General features: G+C 46.5%; 4 protein-coding genes across 6 annotated transcripts; all 4 read right to left on the reverse strand.

The window, feature by feature from the left end:
• Positions 1-750: 750 nt before the first annotated feature.
• Positions 751-2,600, reverse strand: LOC129582443 (kelch-like protein 8). The gene is made up of 3 exons (XM_055473956.1): positions 2,224-2,600; positions 1,732-2,008; positions 751-912 (listed from the first exon to the last, which is right to left on the reverse strand). Exons 1-3 carry the CDS (start codon positions 2,490-2,492, stop codon positions 751-753), a joined length of 708 nt encoding a protein of 235 aa, XP_055329931.1. The 5' UTR covers positions 2,493-2,600.
• A 2,709-nt stretch (positions 2,601-5,309) lies between these two features.
• LOC129582504 (uncharacterized) lies at positions 5,310-5,740 on the reverse strand. Its single transcript, XM_055474017.1, has 2 exons — positions 5,671-5,740; positions 5,310-5,555 (listed from the first exon to the last, which is right to left on the reverse strand). Exons 1-2 carry the CDS (start codon positions 5,729-5,731, stop codon positions 5,326-5,328), a joined length of 291 nt encoding a protein of 96 aa, XP_055329992.1. The 5' UTR covers positions 5,732-5,740; the 3' UTR covers positions 5,310-5,325.
• Positions 5,741-5,971: 231 nt separating this feature from the next.
• On the reverse strand, positions 5,972-7,886 carry LOC129582444 (kelch-like protein 17). The gene is made up of 4 exons (XM_055473957.1): positions 7,624-7,886; positions 7,259-7,535; positions 6,791-7,058; positions 5,972-6,627 (listed from the first exon to the last, which is right to left on the reverse strand). The coding sequence occupies exons 1-4, from the start codon at positions 7,884-7,886 to the stop codon at positions 5,972-5,974; spliced, it is 1,464 nt and encodes a 487-aa protein (XP_055329932.1).
• A 1,286-nt stretch (positions 7,887-9,172) lies between these two features.
• LOC129582340 (uncharacterized) lies at positions 9,173-11,077 on the reverse strand. Of its 3 annotated transcripts, none has more exons than XM_055473848.1 (3): positions 10,921-11,077; positions 9,684-10,515; positions 9,173-9,553 (listed from the first exon to the last, which is right to left on the reverse strand). In XM_055473848.1, exons 1-3 carry the CDS (start codon positions 10,933-10,935, stop codon positions 9,477-9,479), a joined length of 924 nt encoding a protein of 307 aa, XP_055329823.1. In that variant the 5' UTR covers positions 10,936-11,077; the 3' UTR covers positions 9,173-9,476. The 3 variants fall into 3 exon arrangements, with proteins under 3 accessions (XP_055329823.1, XP_055329824.1, XP_055329826.1); XM_055473849.1 differs by having other exon boundaries at positions 9,684-10,567; XM_055473851.1 differs by having other exon boundaries at positions 10,858-11,077.
• Positions 11,078-11,191: the final 114 nt, after the last annotated feature.

An 11,191-nucleotide genomic window follows, 5' to 3' on the forward strand; every position in this document is an offset into this window, starting at 1 on the left:
CGGTTCGTTATCGTCATCGCGGAGTGCCGCAAATATTGGAACGTTGTCGTAGTCGTAACTGGTACGCTCGCTGTCCCAGTATAACGGTAGTGGCCAGACGTCTTGCATATGGATCCAACGCGCTTTGGCTGTTGTGGAGTTGAAGTGGATGAACGCGTAATCGGCATCAATGTCCTGAAGGTGTCCCAGCCACCAGGTGTCGTCTGCATTGCGAACGGCAACAGTATTGTGATAGCTGCTTTGATTGGCTTCCACCAATATCGGCTGATAGAGCGGCATCGCTTCCAGCTCAGACAGGAGTCTTAAAGAAAACTTGGTAGAACCTTTAATAAGTATCGACCACAGGATACAAACTTAGTACCAAAAACAAAATAACTATTATAACAGAAACACTTCCTCTATGCTATCTTGATAGGGAACCGTACCCGTTACACAAATCGCGTTTAACCGTTGTATTTGGATAGATAACCGCTGCTTAAAAATATTGCAACGTTCCCTATGGGATTACTATTTCGAAACCCATGGGAATGCGAAGTCTAACAAATGACAAATGACGATAGTCCCTACCGCTACGCGTCATACGGCGCTGTGTTATATATTGCGAGCATAACCAGCTGCCATAAAATTTGGATCGGATGCTCGGTCAGTAGCATGCTTCGCCACTGTTTTCTGCTTGAACGATGAACTGCGCGGCTGCGCCTGATTGGTCTGTTTCATAAATAAACTCTTTTTTGTTAACGCGAAATGGAGCTACTCCCCAAGAACAGCCAGAATGGCTGAATCGTCATTTCTAACGGGTTCAGCGTGGATGCAGTTGAATGGCTTCACATTCGGAATACCTCCATGTGGATGCATCCGGACACCACAGATCGACATCGTTCCATGTTCTTCCATCGAGTGAAACTTGCGGACCTGTTAAACACACAATCACACGCTACTCTGTGAGCTGCAAAATTAACAAGCGACTTCGAAAGCACAGCATTGACAGAGTGAGTTACGGTAATACTTGCCAGTGCCTATTAGCAATCGTCCCGACTACATAGTACGTTAAGAGAAAGCCGCCGAAACGGTGCATGGACAGCCGTGACCTTTGCCAGAATGGTAAACGTGACCGAAAAGTTGTCGTTCAGGCCGCACCTAGAACGACTGGTCATGTGCAGCTTGCCGTCGCCGCACGGAAGCATGCAGCTCCGCAATGCTAATCTACAGTCTGTCGATGACTCGATGGTCAGTTTGTGTGGCGACCAGGTGAATCTTCCCCACAGTTCGGAGATCTTCTCAACCAACAGCCTCCTAAAAAAAATCTAACACCAGAGTTATAGTGTTGTGCTGCTAAATAAAATTAAATAACGGCCATTTACTTGTTAGTAAAAGTCGGCCTAATATTAAAAGTGTAGTAAATAGTAAGGTTGGAGAGCCAAAGTAAGTAAAAGCAAGTATATGTCAGGCTGCAAGTGGCAATAGTAAGTAAATAGTAAACTAGTTTAAAACGTGAAGAAACTTCTAAAAACTTTCTTTGTACATAACGTACTAACAACCACATTATCGGGCGATCTCATTGCCGACCTACCGATGCACGAAAACGCACGCATGCAGCTATAGGGGCCTGATCCATATTTTTTTCCATATTTTTTTTTAATTTTTGAATGTTTAAATAATATATAAATTTATTTTAGAATTTGAAAAGAATGGTTGAACTCTTAGTTGTGACTGTGAATTGTCAGTCAGCACCTGTTGCGCGTCCATCTGCAAAAAGTCTTGACACTGCGCAAACGTAGGAAAGTGTCGCCAGACATCCTCCAGGGTTTTTTCAGCCAGATCGGGATTATCGTGTTGAGAGGCCAGAATGTAGACCGCTAGGGAGTCCGACCGCTGCATGTGCTTGTCCACGTGCTCCCAACACAGTTCGGCGAGGGGCGTCATCTGCAGGAACTGCGCCGCAATCAAAATCGACTCCACGTTGTCGTTGTTTAGCTTAATATCCAACGTATAGAAATACTTCACCAACCTGAAAAGCGCAACAAGACTGATGCTTTTTATAGTTCTCCAGCAATGGTTGCGGTTGAGAACCAGACTCAACCAGTGAAAACATCAGTCCATCAAGAATTCAAGACCGCCAGTTACCAGTTCACCTGAACGAAGTTACTTACTGCAACCGTGCAACTGACAGTCAGACATCCGTTTACTACAGAAAACTCTGTACACTGCTACTGTGCTACCCACTCGTTCAACGTGCGACTGTCGATGTTGTGCAGTTGGAATACCGGCTGTGTCGAATCCTTCCAGTTCTCTGTGAAAGCGGCCCGAAAGTACACGCTGTGCGCGCTGAGGACAGCGCGATGGCAGGGAATGCCCACCGCGGATTTCTCGCTGCCTTTCAGAACGACATCACAGAACATTCCCGTCGACTGCAAATCCCGCAGTTGGCGCACCAACTCTGCAGCGAGATAACCATGTACAGGATGGTTTGCAGACCGTTTTCGCTTCGACATTACTTAGTTGGTTGAGTAGAAAAGCGGTTAATGAATGGAGTCTTTAAAATCAACAAGTAAAATCAAGGCATTACACTTGTTGCTCCTGCGCCGTGATAAATAAAAAACTTTCACGATCACACGCGAGTTGGTGGTGATCTGTTCATGACTGATTTGCAGTTTGCAGCAGTTGAGAATTTGAGATTGAACGGTGGACACTGTAACCGCCGGCCTTGGGAGTTCTGACAATCCAAAAATCATGCGTACTGGCTACGATACAAAGCATCACCACTTCTGTTTTTTTTAGCATGGAATGGAGGATAATTTAAGGAATGAAGATAATGTTAGATAATATATGAAAACGTTTTTCTCTGATTATCGGTTCATACTTCATACATACTGGCTACTCGTGGCGAGAAGCGCTTTCAAGAATGAATCCCCGCAAATTACAACAAAAATGTGGGTGAGGACTGCGCATCGCACTGTATAGACTGCAAACCGGCGACGCCACGAACTTGGAATTTATTCTACAACCTGTGGGTCCGCTGACGGAAATTTCCGTAATTTTACATTATTACTGTATTTTGTCCCGAAACTGCTGACATGTCGCTGTCTACAGAAATCAACTGCACACGACTATTTAAATAAATCGAATATTTAAATACTTTCATTTAGGTGCGAGAATTAACCCGGGAATGCCCGAGGTATCAAGGAATTTTTTGTCGAAGTTGAAATTCATACCATAGAATAATAATAATATAATGAACTTATACTATTGTTTTCAAAATTTTTGCTGCAGTAGTTTAAAATTTGAAGGGTAGGTGGAAATTCCACCGCTTGGGCATCAAGGATATACAATACGCACGGTGTGGGTAAGGTGGTTGCCGGTGCGACACCACACAAATTCCGTTGTACACAACATTGTGGCTACTTGATCTACTCGAATCAACCTGGTTGTGGTAGCTGTTTACAATAGTTAGCTTGTGCAATTTAATTCATCATGAAAAGATTCACGGTTGAATTTATAATCCAAAAAATGTGTGATTTCCGGTCAGTATGCAACAGGGTCATGCTGGGCTGCGCCAGTTTACATGCGCACAACACTGATCACAGCCAGCCATATTTATGACTGGCTGCTTCGATCTCAACGTCGTTTTACTATTCTTTTTCCTATTGCAATCGAAAAAAATATTGCGATATGATAAGAAAAATGTTTTATTACTATTTATGCTATTATAAAGGCACTCAGAGGTCCTTATATGTTTACATTTTGATCAGTTAGCTGACACTGTTATGGTTTGGCTACTCTGTTAGTGTGCAACGGCTGAATCATATGAAGTGTGCGGCTCTGGTCACTGTGCCTGTTCAGGCAGCATGCTACTGTCCTACGCCAATGCCCAAGCGGTGGAATTTCCACCAGCTGTTTTTGAAAATTCACAGTTTTTTACAGAAGAGCTGCAGACTTTTGTTTAATACTGAAATTGTGAGATACTCACATGAAGTTATCACTAATTTAATTCCAAATTTTTACCATAACAGCCGATTTAGATACACTTCGTAGAACTTGACGTTATTTTTTCAGTGTTTTTCAAGCATTGTAGGTTTTTTATGGTGTGTTTGATCAAAAAATTAAAATTCACTGTGCTAAGATTTATCTTTGCTCTATCTAATATATATGTAACCCAGGCAATGACAATAGTCCTGGAGTTGTAAAAATTGGCGAACTTTACTGGTGGTTTTTCCACCTAGCAGACGTTGCCGGGTTAAATTATTCGAAGCTTTGGTTTTATCAGTGATCGATTATTGTGCCTCCTGCGTTCACCCAGTGTTAAAAACGTCCAGCGATACGGTAGACGTTTTACAAAAGCCTTGCAGCTAGGAAAAGACCCGGCAAACTACGAAGAACGTCTGAAAGAGCTGCAGTGGGACAGTTTAAAATTACGTCGCATTAAGAAAGCGGTGATTTTTATTTAAAGTTTGGCAAGGTGCCTTTAGGTGACCTTTGCATTATTCCTTTTGTTAGTTCGGTTGCTGCCCTTGAATCTACTGCAGGTAACACTCGGCATCACGCTCGGTTGACTCAGCATCCATTTCCGATAGCACCGGCTCCAACGTCTATTTGCGGTACAACGGTGACCGCCGTCCATGGATCACACCTAAACGAACTGACTACCTTGTGGAACGAACTCTCTTTTCCTGTGGATCCTATCAGTCAGCATCCACGTTCAAGGCTGAACTGGATCGGGTTCCGTGGGACGACCTTGCATGGATCAAGAAACATCCTTTGTTTGTTAAAAATACTTAAATTTTTAGCTTTTGCCACATAACTCGTTTAAATTTCAAATCGAACGAATACGTAGTTTCGATGCTTGTACGTTTCTTTTCCGTAATTATTGCACCACAAACTTTAAATTCGCATCCTGGGTTGCTGTCATGATGTCACGCTTTTTTGTTTTCCCTTCTTATTTAGAATTTTCTGTCTTAGCTTAAAAGGAGACGAAGCCTCGTAGCAAAGGGCAATAAACCAGATAATATTATTACGACATATCGTGAAATACTTCATGTTTCATAAAAAACCATGTAGATGACCGTAAAAAGGCTTTACTGCAACTAGGAAATTTCGCAGTTTATTTCCTAATTTCTAAAAATCTCAACTTGGGAAATTCTCAGACTTAAGAAATTCTTAACAAAAAACGTCCAAGAAACGAAAGCACAATTTCTTATAATCAGCAACAAAAGTGCATAAATCTGTTCATCACGGTATGTATCCCATCCCCACCCGACCGCTTCAGATTTAACAGGGACAAATCCGGTCTTATGGGTGCAAATCTTAGGGGCTCATCCACCTTGCGCCTTACAGCCGGCTAGCCGTTGCCCGCGGCCGCTTTAGTTTCATCACGACACAGCCAAAGCCAAATTTAGGCTGCAGCAAACGGCACTTATGGAGCGCCCAACTATCCGTCTCCTCATCGTACACTTCGATGCTGTCGTGGTACACGCCTTCGGTAAAGATTCCCCCGATCGCATACAGCCTCCCACCCACGCAGACGCACTCGTGCTCCGAACGCTCCACCACCAGATCGCCTGTAGTCAGAGAGCGTTGCTGGCGTTAGACACCACGACCACCATGAGAGTACAGGAAATTAATGGCAGCTGTCGCACTGACAGCGCGACAATAGTCCTACACGGTTGTACCCACCTTTCCTGTGCCATTGATTGGTAACGCGGTCGTACGCTTCCACATGCACACGACGTGCCATAGTCCCTGTTTCTCCACCTACACCACGTACCGTGAATCAGTTACGACAGCGGCAGAAACTGTTAAGCGAAGTGTAGTGACTGGAATAGCCCAGCTCGCTATTTTAATATTCGATCACGCTCAGTAAATATACATAGGAAGGTAGGTATTTCACAGTGCCTGTTTACGGGCAATTATTTTTGTAGGTGTACTGGCTACCGCTGAATAAAACAAATCAACCATGCTGGCCTTACTACACCGTTCACGTACCGGTAACATAGATCAGCCCGTTGGGAGCCACACAGCCTCGGCAACCGCTGCGCGCGGTCGGCATATCCGCCAGTCTTGTCCAGGTATTCGCTGCGGGATCGTAGGCGAATACAGCATTCGAAACGTCCTCCGTGTCTTCGCCGCCGAAGACGTACAACCGCCCCTTACAAGCCACCATCGCCAAACCCATCAATCCAATGGGCAGCGCGGCGACGGCGCTCCAGGAATCGCTCCTGGGATCGTACGCATCCACGGATGCCAGTGCCTTTACTCCTCCGTAGGCAAACGGATCAAAACCGCCGGCCGCGTAGACACGCCCATTCAGTGAGGCCAGCGCTCCCGCTTGGCGCAGTGGCGATTCTCGGAGCGGCTCCCGATGCTCCGGCAGGATGCCCTCGATAGCCCGCCATTCGTCGCGCAGGCCGGTGTAGCGGCTGTTGCGCTGTACGGTCCCGATGCAGTTCATGCTGTTGATCATGATGCAGCCGGGGTCCAGCAGCACCGCCGAGCAGCACTCGACGAGGTCGGGAAGATCCTTAAGGCGCCACACGGCCGGGATCGACGGACAGAAGACGTCCACTCTGGCTTCCTCCTCGACAAACGGCTCCTCACAGGTGCCTCCCAAGCACAGAATCACTTCCTGCGCTCCTAACACCCTCAAACGCAACAATTAATTAACTTAAGATTTTAACAGTAACGTAGTGTGCCTGCGCTTGCACTCCTTGTTACTTTGACGGCTATTGCCTATTAAAGTGTTATTAACTAGAGAAACCAGATCGTACTGTACTGCAACAGGACGCATTATCCTTACCGACTGAATGCCGTGGCTTGGCGATCTGCGTCGTACCGCCGACCAATTCCACCGTGGACTGCGGCATTCCCGCCGGCACGCTGCGGAGGATCAGCGCGTATTCCTGCCGACACGGCTCGCTCAGGCAGGCAACACGCACCATCGGCAGAAGCGTCGGCACGTGCGTCAAGCGTGCCGGACAATCGTGATCCAGCCAGCGCAGCACCGCCTCCCACACCTCATCCTCGCTGACCACGTCCACGCTATCCGATGTGAGCACTGCAATGAGCTACAAACAAGCCAGCTGAATTAGGGTTGGAACTTAAAAACTAACAAAACGTTAAATTTCGTGATAAAATGCAGCTTGAACTTTGAGATATACCCTTTCCATCACTTATGATCGCTGGATGAATCACGACGTAATACAATTTTTTTTCGACAAAGCGTTTTTGTATGAGTCTGTTCTTTGCCTACAAATAAAGAGAGTACCTGTTGCGCGTCCACCTGCAGAAATTCGTGGCTCTTGGCCACCTGCAGGAAGTAGAGATAGATAAAACCCAGGACGGTGTCGGCCAGACCGGGGTTGTGGTAGTTAGAGGCTAGGGCGTGGACGGCCAAGCAGTTAGACAGGTCGACGTGCTTCTCCACGTAGTCCCAGCACAGGCGGGCCGCGGCGGTCATTTGCAGGAACTGCGCGGCAATCAGTATGGATTCCACATTGTCGTCGTTCAAGTTCAGTTCCAGGGTGTATGCGTAGTTTACCAACCTACCCAGTATACCAAGGATGATCGTAATCAAAACTTTTTAACGATTATATCATTGTACTAAGTACCATTTTGCTGTATAGTACTCACTCGTTCAGTGTGCTGCTGTCGATGTTGTGCAGCGGGAATATTCGCTGCGATGAGTCTTTCCAGTCCTGTGTGAAGACGGCCCGAAAGTAATCGCTGTGCACGCTGAGGACATTGCGATGGCAAGGAATGCCCACTGCGGACTCTTCGCAGCCTTTCAGTACCACATCGCACAGGGTTCCTGTCGATTGCTGTTCACGCAGTCCGCGCAGAAACTCAGCCAGACAACGATGAGGAGGATGATCGGAACTGCCAGGCTTCGACATGATTTACATGATCATCATCCAGCAACAGTGGATAGAAAGTTTCGATGGACAAATCAGAAATTAAATCGTTATCAAACTATAGGGAGTTAGAGACTAATTAATAAAGTCAAAAAAGCTCAAAACCGAAAACTTAAAAAGCCCCACTCACAGTCAAGTCAGTACGGCATCTGTTTGCATCGACAGACTTGTCGTGACTCGTAGTGACACAGTCAAATAAAACACCGTAACTTCCAGCGAGGGGGTTTGGTTCGGAACGCTGCTGCAGTTTCTGAAATCACTAAAACTAGATATTTTACATTTTGTTGACCTCTCCTTTTTGCAGGGAAAAGTACCCCCACCATAGTTCACGGGCAACAACTCACAAGTCGCTTGCAGGATTTTTCCTCAATCACAAACTGCGTGGTCAGTTGGATTTGTTACGGTCTGTCCTGAGACACTTCTGATCACCGTCGACAGTCGACAGTAGCAGCCGACGTTACCAGCAACCGCTGCTGTTGCCAGGATTCTTAGACCAACATTATCAGATGCTGCCATAAACACGGCTGTCCGTGGGTATCTCAGCGAAGGGAGGGCGGCCAGATGAAGTCCGAAAGAATTTCCTGTTGAGGAAATTCTGAAAAATGGCGACGGAGCGGAATCGAACCGCTGGCTACCGAGTGTGATCCACGAAGCACAGCCACTGTGCCATCGCCGTTGTTGGCTGAGATCAAGATATTTGTGCTTGAGCTTGAGACAACCAGGTAGACGGCGGATGGGGCGGCTGTCCTGAGTACCGAGCCTTCTGCTCTGACAACATGAAGACTCGTTCTCTTGGAGGACTGCCAGAATCTGGAATGACCTCGGTTTGGACCAATCATCCTATCGCTCACTACATGTATGTATTCCAGGCAGCGCTTGTAAACTTCTCATGGAAAGGCGTCGCATTTGTTGCACTGTTGTTTCTTAGTTGTTTGACTAATCTATAGATCTCGATGAGGAGTGATTCTTTGTATCTGTAGACATTAAGCATTTAAAACCTAAACCGAGCAGTTGACTGGCAGCGATGTCACGGAAGTCCCGCCCCGCTTCAGCCGGCCGTTCTCATAAATAACGAGGCCTTCCAGCCGCCAACAGTCAGTCCGTTCTTCAGCAGCAGTCTAGCTTTTGAGTAGTTGTAGAAGTCTAGCTTTTGAGTAGTTTAGGCTGCTTGCCTAAATCGGCCGAAGCAAAAGAAAATGGAAGCCGATCGTTGATCACCGAACTGAATTCCGCATCGCTTTTTTTCTGTTAGTTTTAGTTGAGTGGGTTTTAGATGAGGATGATTGAAACTGTAAATCAAATCAGCCGCCACTTCGTCTGCTGTACAAAGCATTAGTATTAACAAAGAAACTCAAAACGAATTCGCTTCATGAACTGGGTTTCTAACACCAGACCGGCCTGCACTTAGCGCAGCCGAATGCTGGCTGCAAAAACGCTATCATACAGCATCCGCCAAAACTGCAGCACATCAACCGTCTAAAAGCCAGAGCAGGGCCGGAATCATGAGCTATGGCGTATGAGTAGACCGCTCTGATTTGCCCCAGGCTGCTGTAATGCTATACACTGTAATGGTCAACTTCCTCCAAATGGATTAGTTTGTGGGAACGCATGCGACCGAATTTCCGGATGGTATCGCTGCATATGTGGCGCTGCAAGATGGAAAATACAACTGTTTCAGCCTTAACGGATTCTGCATTTGCAGATGAATCGCAGGGGCTATAAATTATCGTTTTCATGGTAATGAGCGACTCACGAAGGGCGAAAAAGTGCATAGCTTACCTATAAGATCCGGCGAAGCCAGTCTGTACTGGTTGGCCTGCAGTGCCGCTTTACACAGCCGACACACCAGTTGACACTTCACTTGCCCGTTAAGCAGCGGGTCATCGGCGTCCTCCACTCCTTGGTCGAACTTGTCGCGCAGAAACTGCAGATTCTTGCCGTAGCAATACCGGCTCTGCTGGAGATGCTGCTTGAAATGCGCGGCATAAGGCGTCCCCGGGCGTCGTGTCGGTAGCGTTTCCAGGCAGAAGACACAGAAGAAATCATATCCAGAGAAGAGGGACCAATCGCACAGCGTGCTGGATGCGGTCTGGTTGGCGGATGTCGTTGTGGAACCGAGAGAAGAGGTCGCAGGAATAATGGGCGTTGTCGTTGTTTGCCGTGATGGGTGCGCCGCATTACGTTCCGGCAAGAGGCCCATGTGGTCTCCTTTTGACAACGTCGAACGGTGCTTCAGTGCTGACTTTTTAGGGGGAATCGCGGATGAATTGCTGGCAGGGCGACGTTTGGAAGACTTGACAGGAACGTCATAGTTAGGTCCAGTATCAGTGATGTTTTTTCCACGGTGTATTTTCTGCTCACTTTTAACAGGAGCCGAATTTTGCTGGCTCATGCACCACCAATTTCGCTTTGCGGCGTTCTGTGGTACTAAAGGATAACATTGAAGGACCTGTAGGTGTATGGACCGCCTATGGATTCCGTACGGCGAGGACGGACGGGGAAGCAGTTTCTTACGCACGGTGCCATTCGGCTTTGCTTTCAGCGTTAATGCCATTGCAAGCGGAGAAGCGGGTTGGTGCGGCATGATGGGATTGTTTTGCATGGTGCACCGCTGCAACACAAAATTCGTTTTTGACCTGTGGGGTTTAGAAGGCAGGCATGCACTAAAGGGAAAGGTTAAACCGATAGCATGGCATATACTGATTTCGTTTTGGCCCAGATCACTGCATTACCCAGTACCCACTTGATGTTTCATATTGCATTTTCGTCTTTTTTTTTCTTTTTTCATATTGCATTTTCATATTGCTTGATAAGGTCTCGTTTTCTCTTAAAGCAATAATGGGTGCCACAGAGGTTTCTTCATGATTTTACATTACAGTACTATGGTATAGACCGTACAGTACAGACTACAGATATCGAAGGGAGACACGATTTACACGAGATAGCTACTTACTATTCATCGAACAGGGCGTAGCAAAAGTGGGCAAATTCTCTTGTTGACTATCGCGATGCTAACCTTCTCTTGTAGCATGCAGATGCGGTTTGGCTCTATCCGGTTTTTGCTAAAAAAAAATGCTCCGTTGGTACTTATGGGTCCAAATATAAGGAGTAATGCACCGTTTTAGGACTATGGCCATGGACATAGGAATAGGCGTTTGCATGCACCGACTGACACTGGCAACTTTATAAACGAAAGTCCGCACTTTTGCACCTGATAGCAGGAATTTTCATTAAAAAATGCATGTCATGCAACAAAACACTCGACAAATACGAGTGCTCTGAGAAAA

This window comes from Paramacrobiotus metropolitanus, unplaced genomic scaffold, assembly GCF_019649055.1.
Source record: "Paramacrobiotus metropolitanus isolate TYO unplaced genomic scaffold, Prichtersi_v1.0 Parri_scaffold0000007, whole genome shotgun sequence".
Taxonomy (NCBI): Eukaryota; Metazoa; Tardigrada; class Eutardigrada; order Parachela; family Macrobiotidae; genus Paramacrobiotus; species Paramacrobiotus metropolitanus.

What these genes read in the sequence shown, in the direction of transcription:
- LOC129582443 (XM_055473956.1), bottom strand. Translation starts at nt 2,492, where the DNA reads ATGTCGAAGCGAAAACGGTCTGCAAACCATCCTGTACATGGTTATCTC. An exon ending in GACAGTCGCACGTTGAACGA is followed by an intron (nt 2,009 to 2,223) that starts GTGGGTAGCACA and finishes TGCGCTTTTCAG; the next exon opens with GTTGGTGAAGTATTTCTATA. An exon ending in TGCAGATGGACGCGCAACAG is followed by an intron (nt 913 to 1,731) that starts GTGCTGACTGAC and finishes TGTGTTTAACAG; the next exon opens with GTCCGCAAGTTTCACTCGAT.
- LOC129582504 (XM_055474017.1), bottom strand. Translation starts at nt 5,731, where the DNA reads ATGGCACGTCGTGTGCATGTGGAAGCGTACGACCGCGTTACCAATCAA. An exon ending in CAATCAATGGCACAGGAAAG is followed by an intron (nt 5,556 to 5,670) that starts GTGGGTACAACC and finishes CTCTGACTACAG; the next exon opens with GCGATCTGGTGGTGGAGCGT.
- LOC129582444 (XM_055473957.1), bottom strand. Translation starts at nt 7,886, where the DNA reads ATGTCGAAGCCTGGCAGTTCCGATCATCCTCCTCATCGTTGTCTGGCT. An exon ending in TGCAGGTGGACGCGCAACAG is followed by an intron (nt 7,059 to 7,258) that starts GTACTCTCTTTA and finishes GCTTGTTTGTAG; the next exon opens with CTCATTGCAGTGCTCACATC. An exon ending in CAAGCCACGGCATTCAGTCG is followed by an intron (nt 6,628 to 6,790) that starts GTAAGGATAATG and finishes TGAGGGTGTTAG; the next exon opens with GAGCGCAGGAAGTGATTCTG.
- LOC129582340 (XM_055473848.1), bottom strand. An exon ending in GGCTTCGCCGGATCTTATAG is followed by an intron (nt 9,554 to 9,683) that starts GTAAGCTATGCA and finishes TCCATCTTGCAG; the next exon opens with CGCCACATATGCAGCGATAC.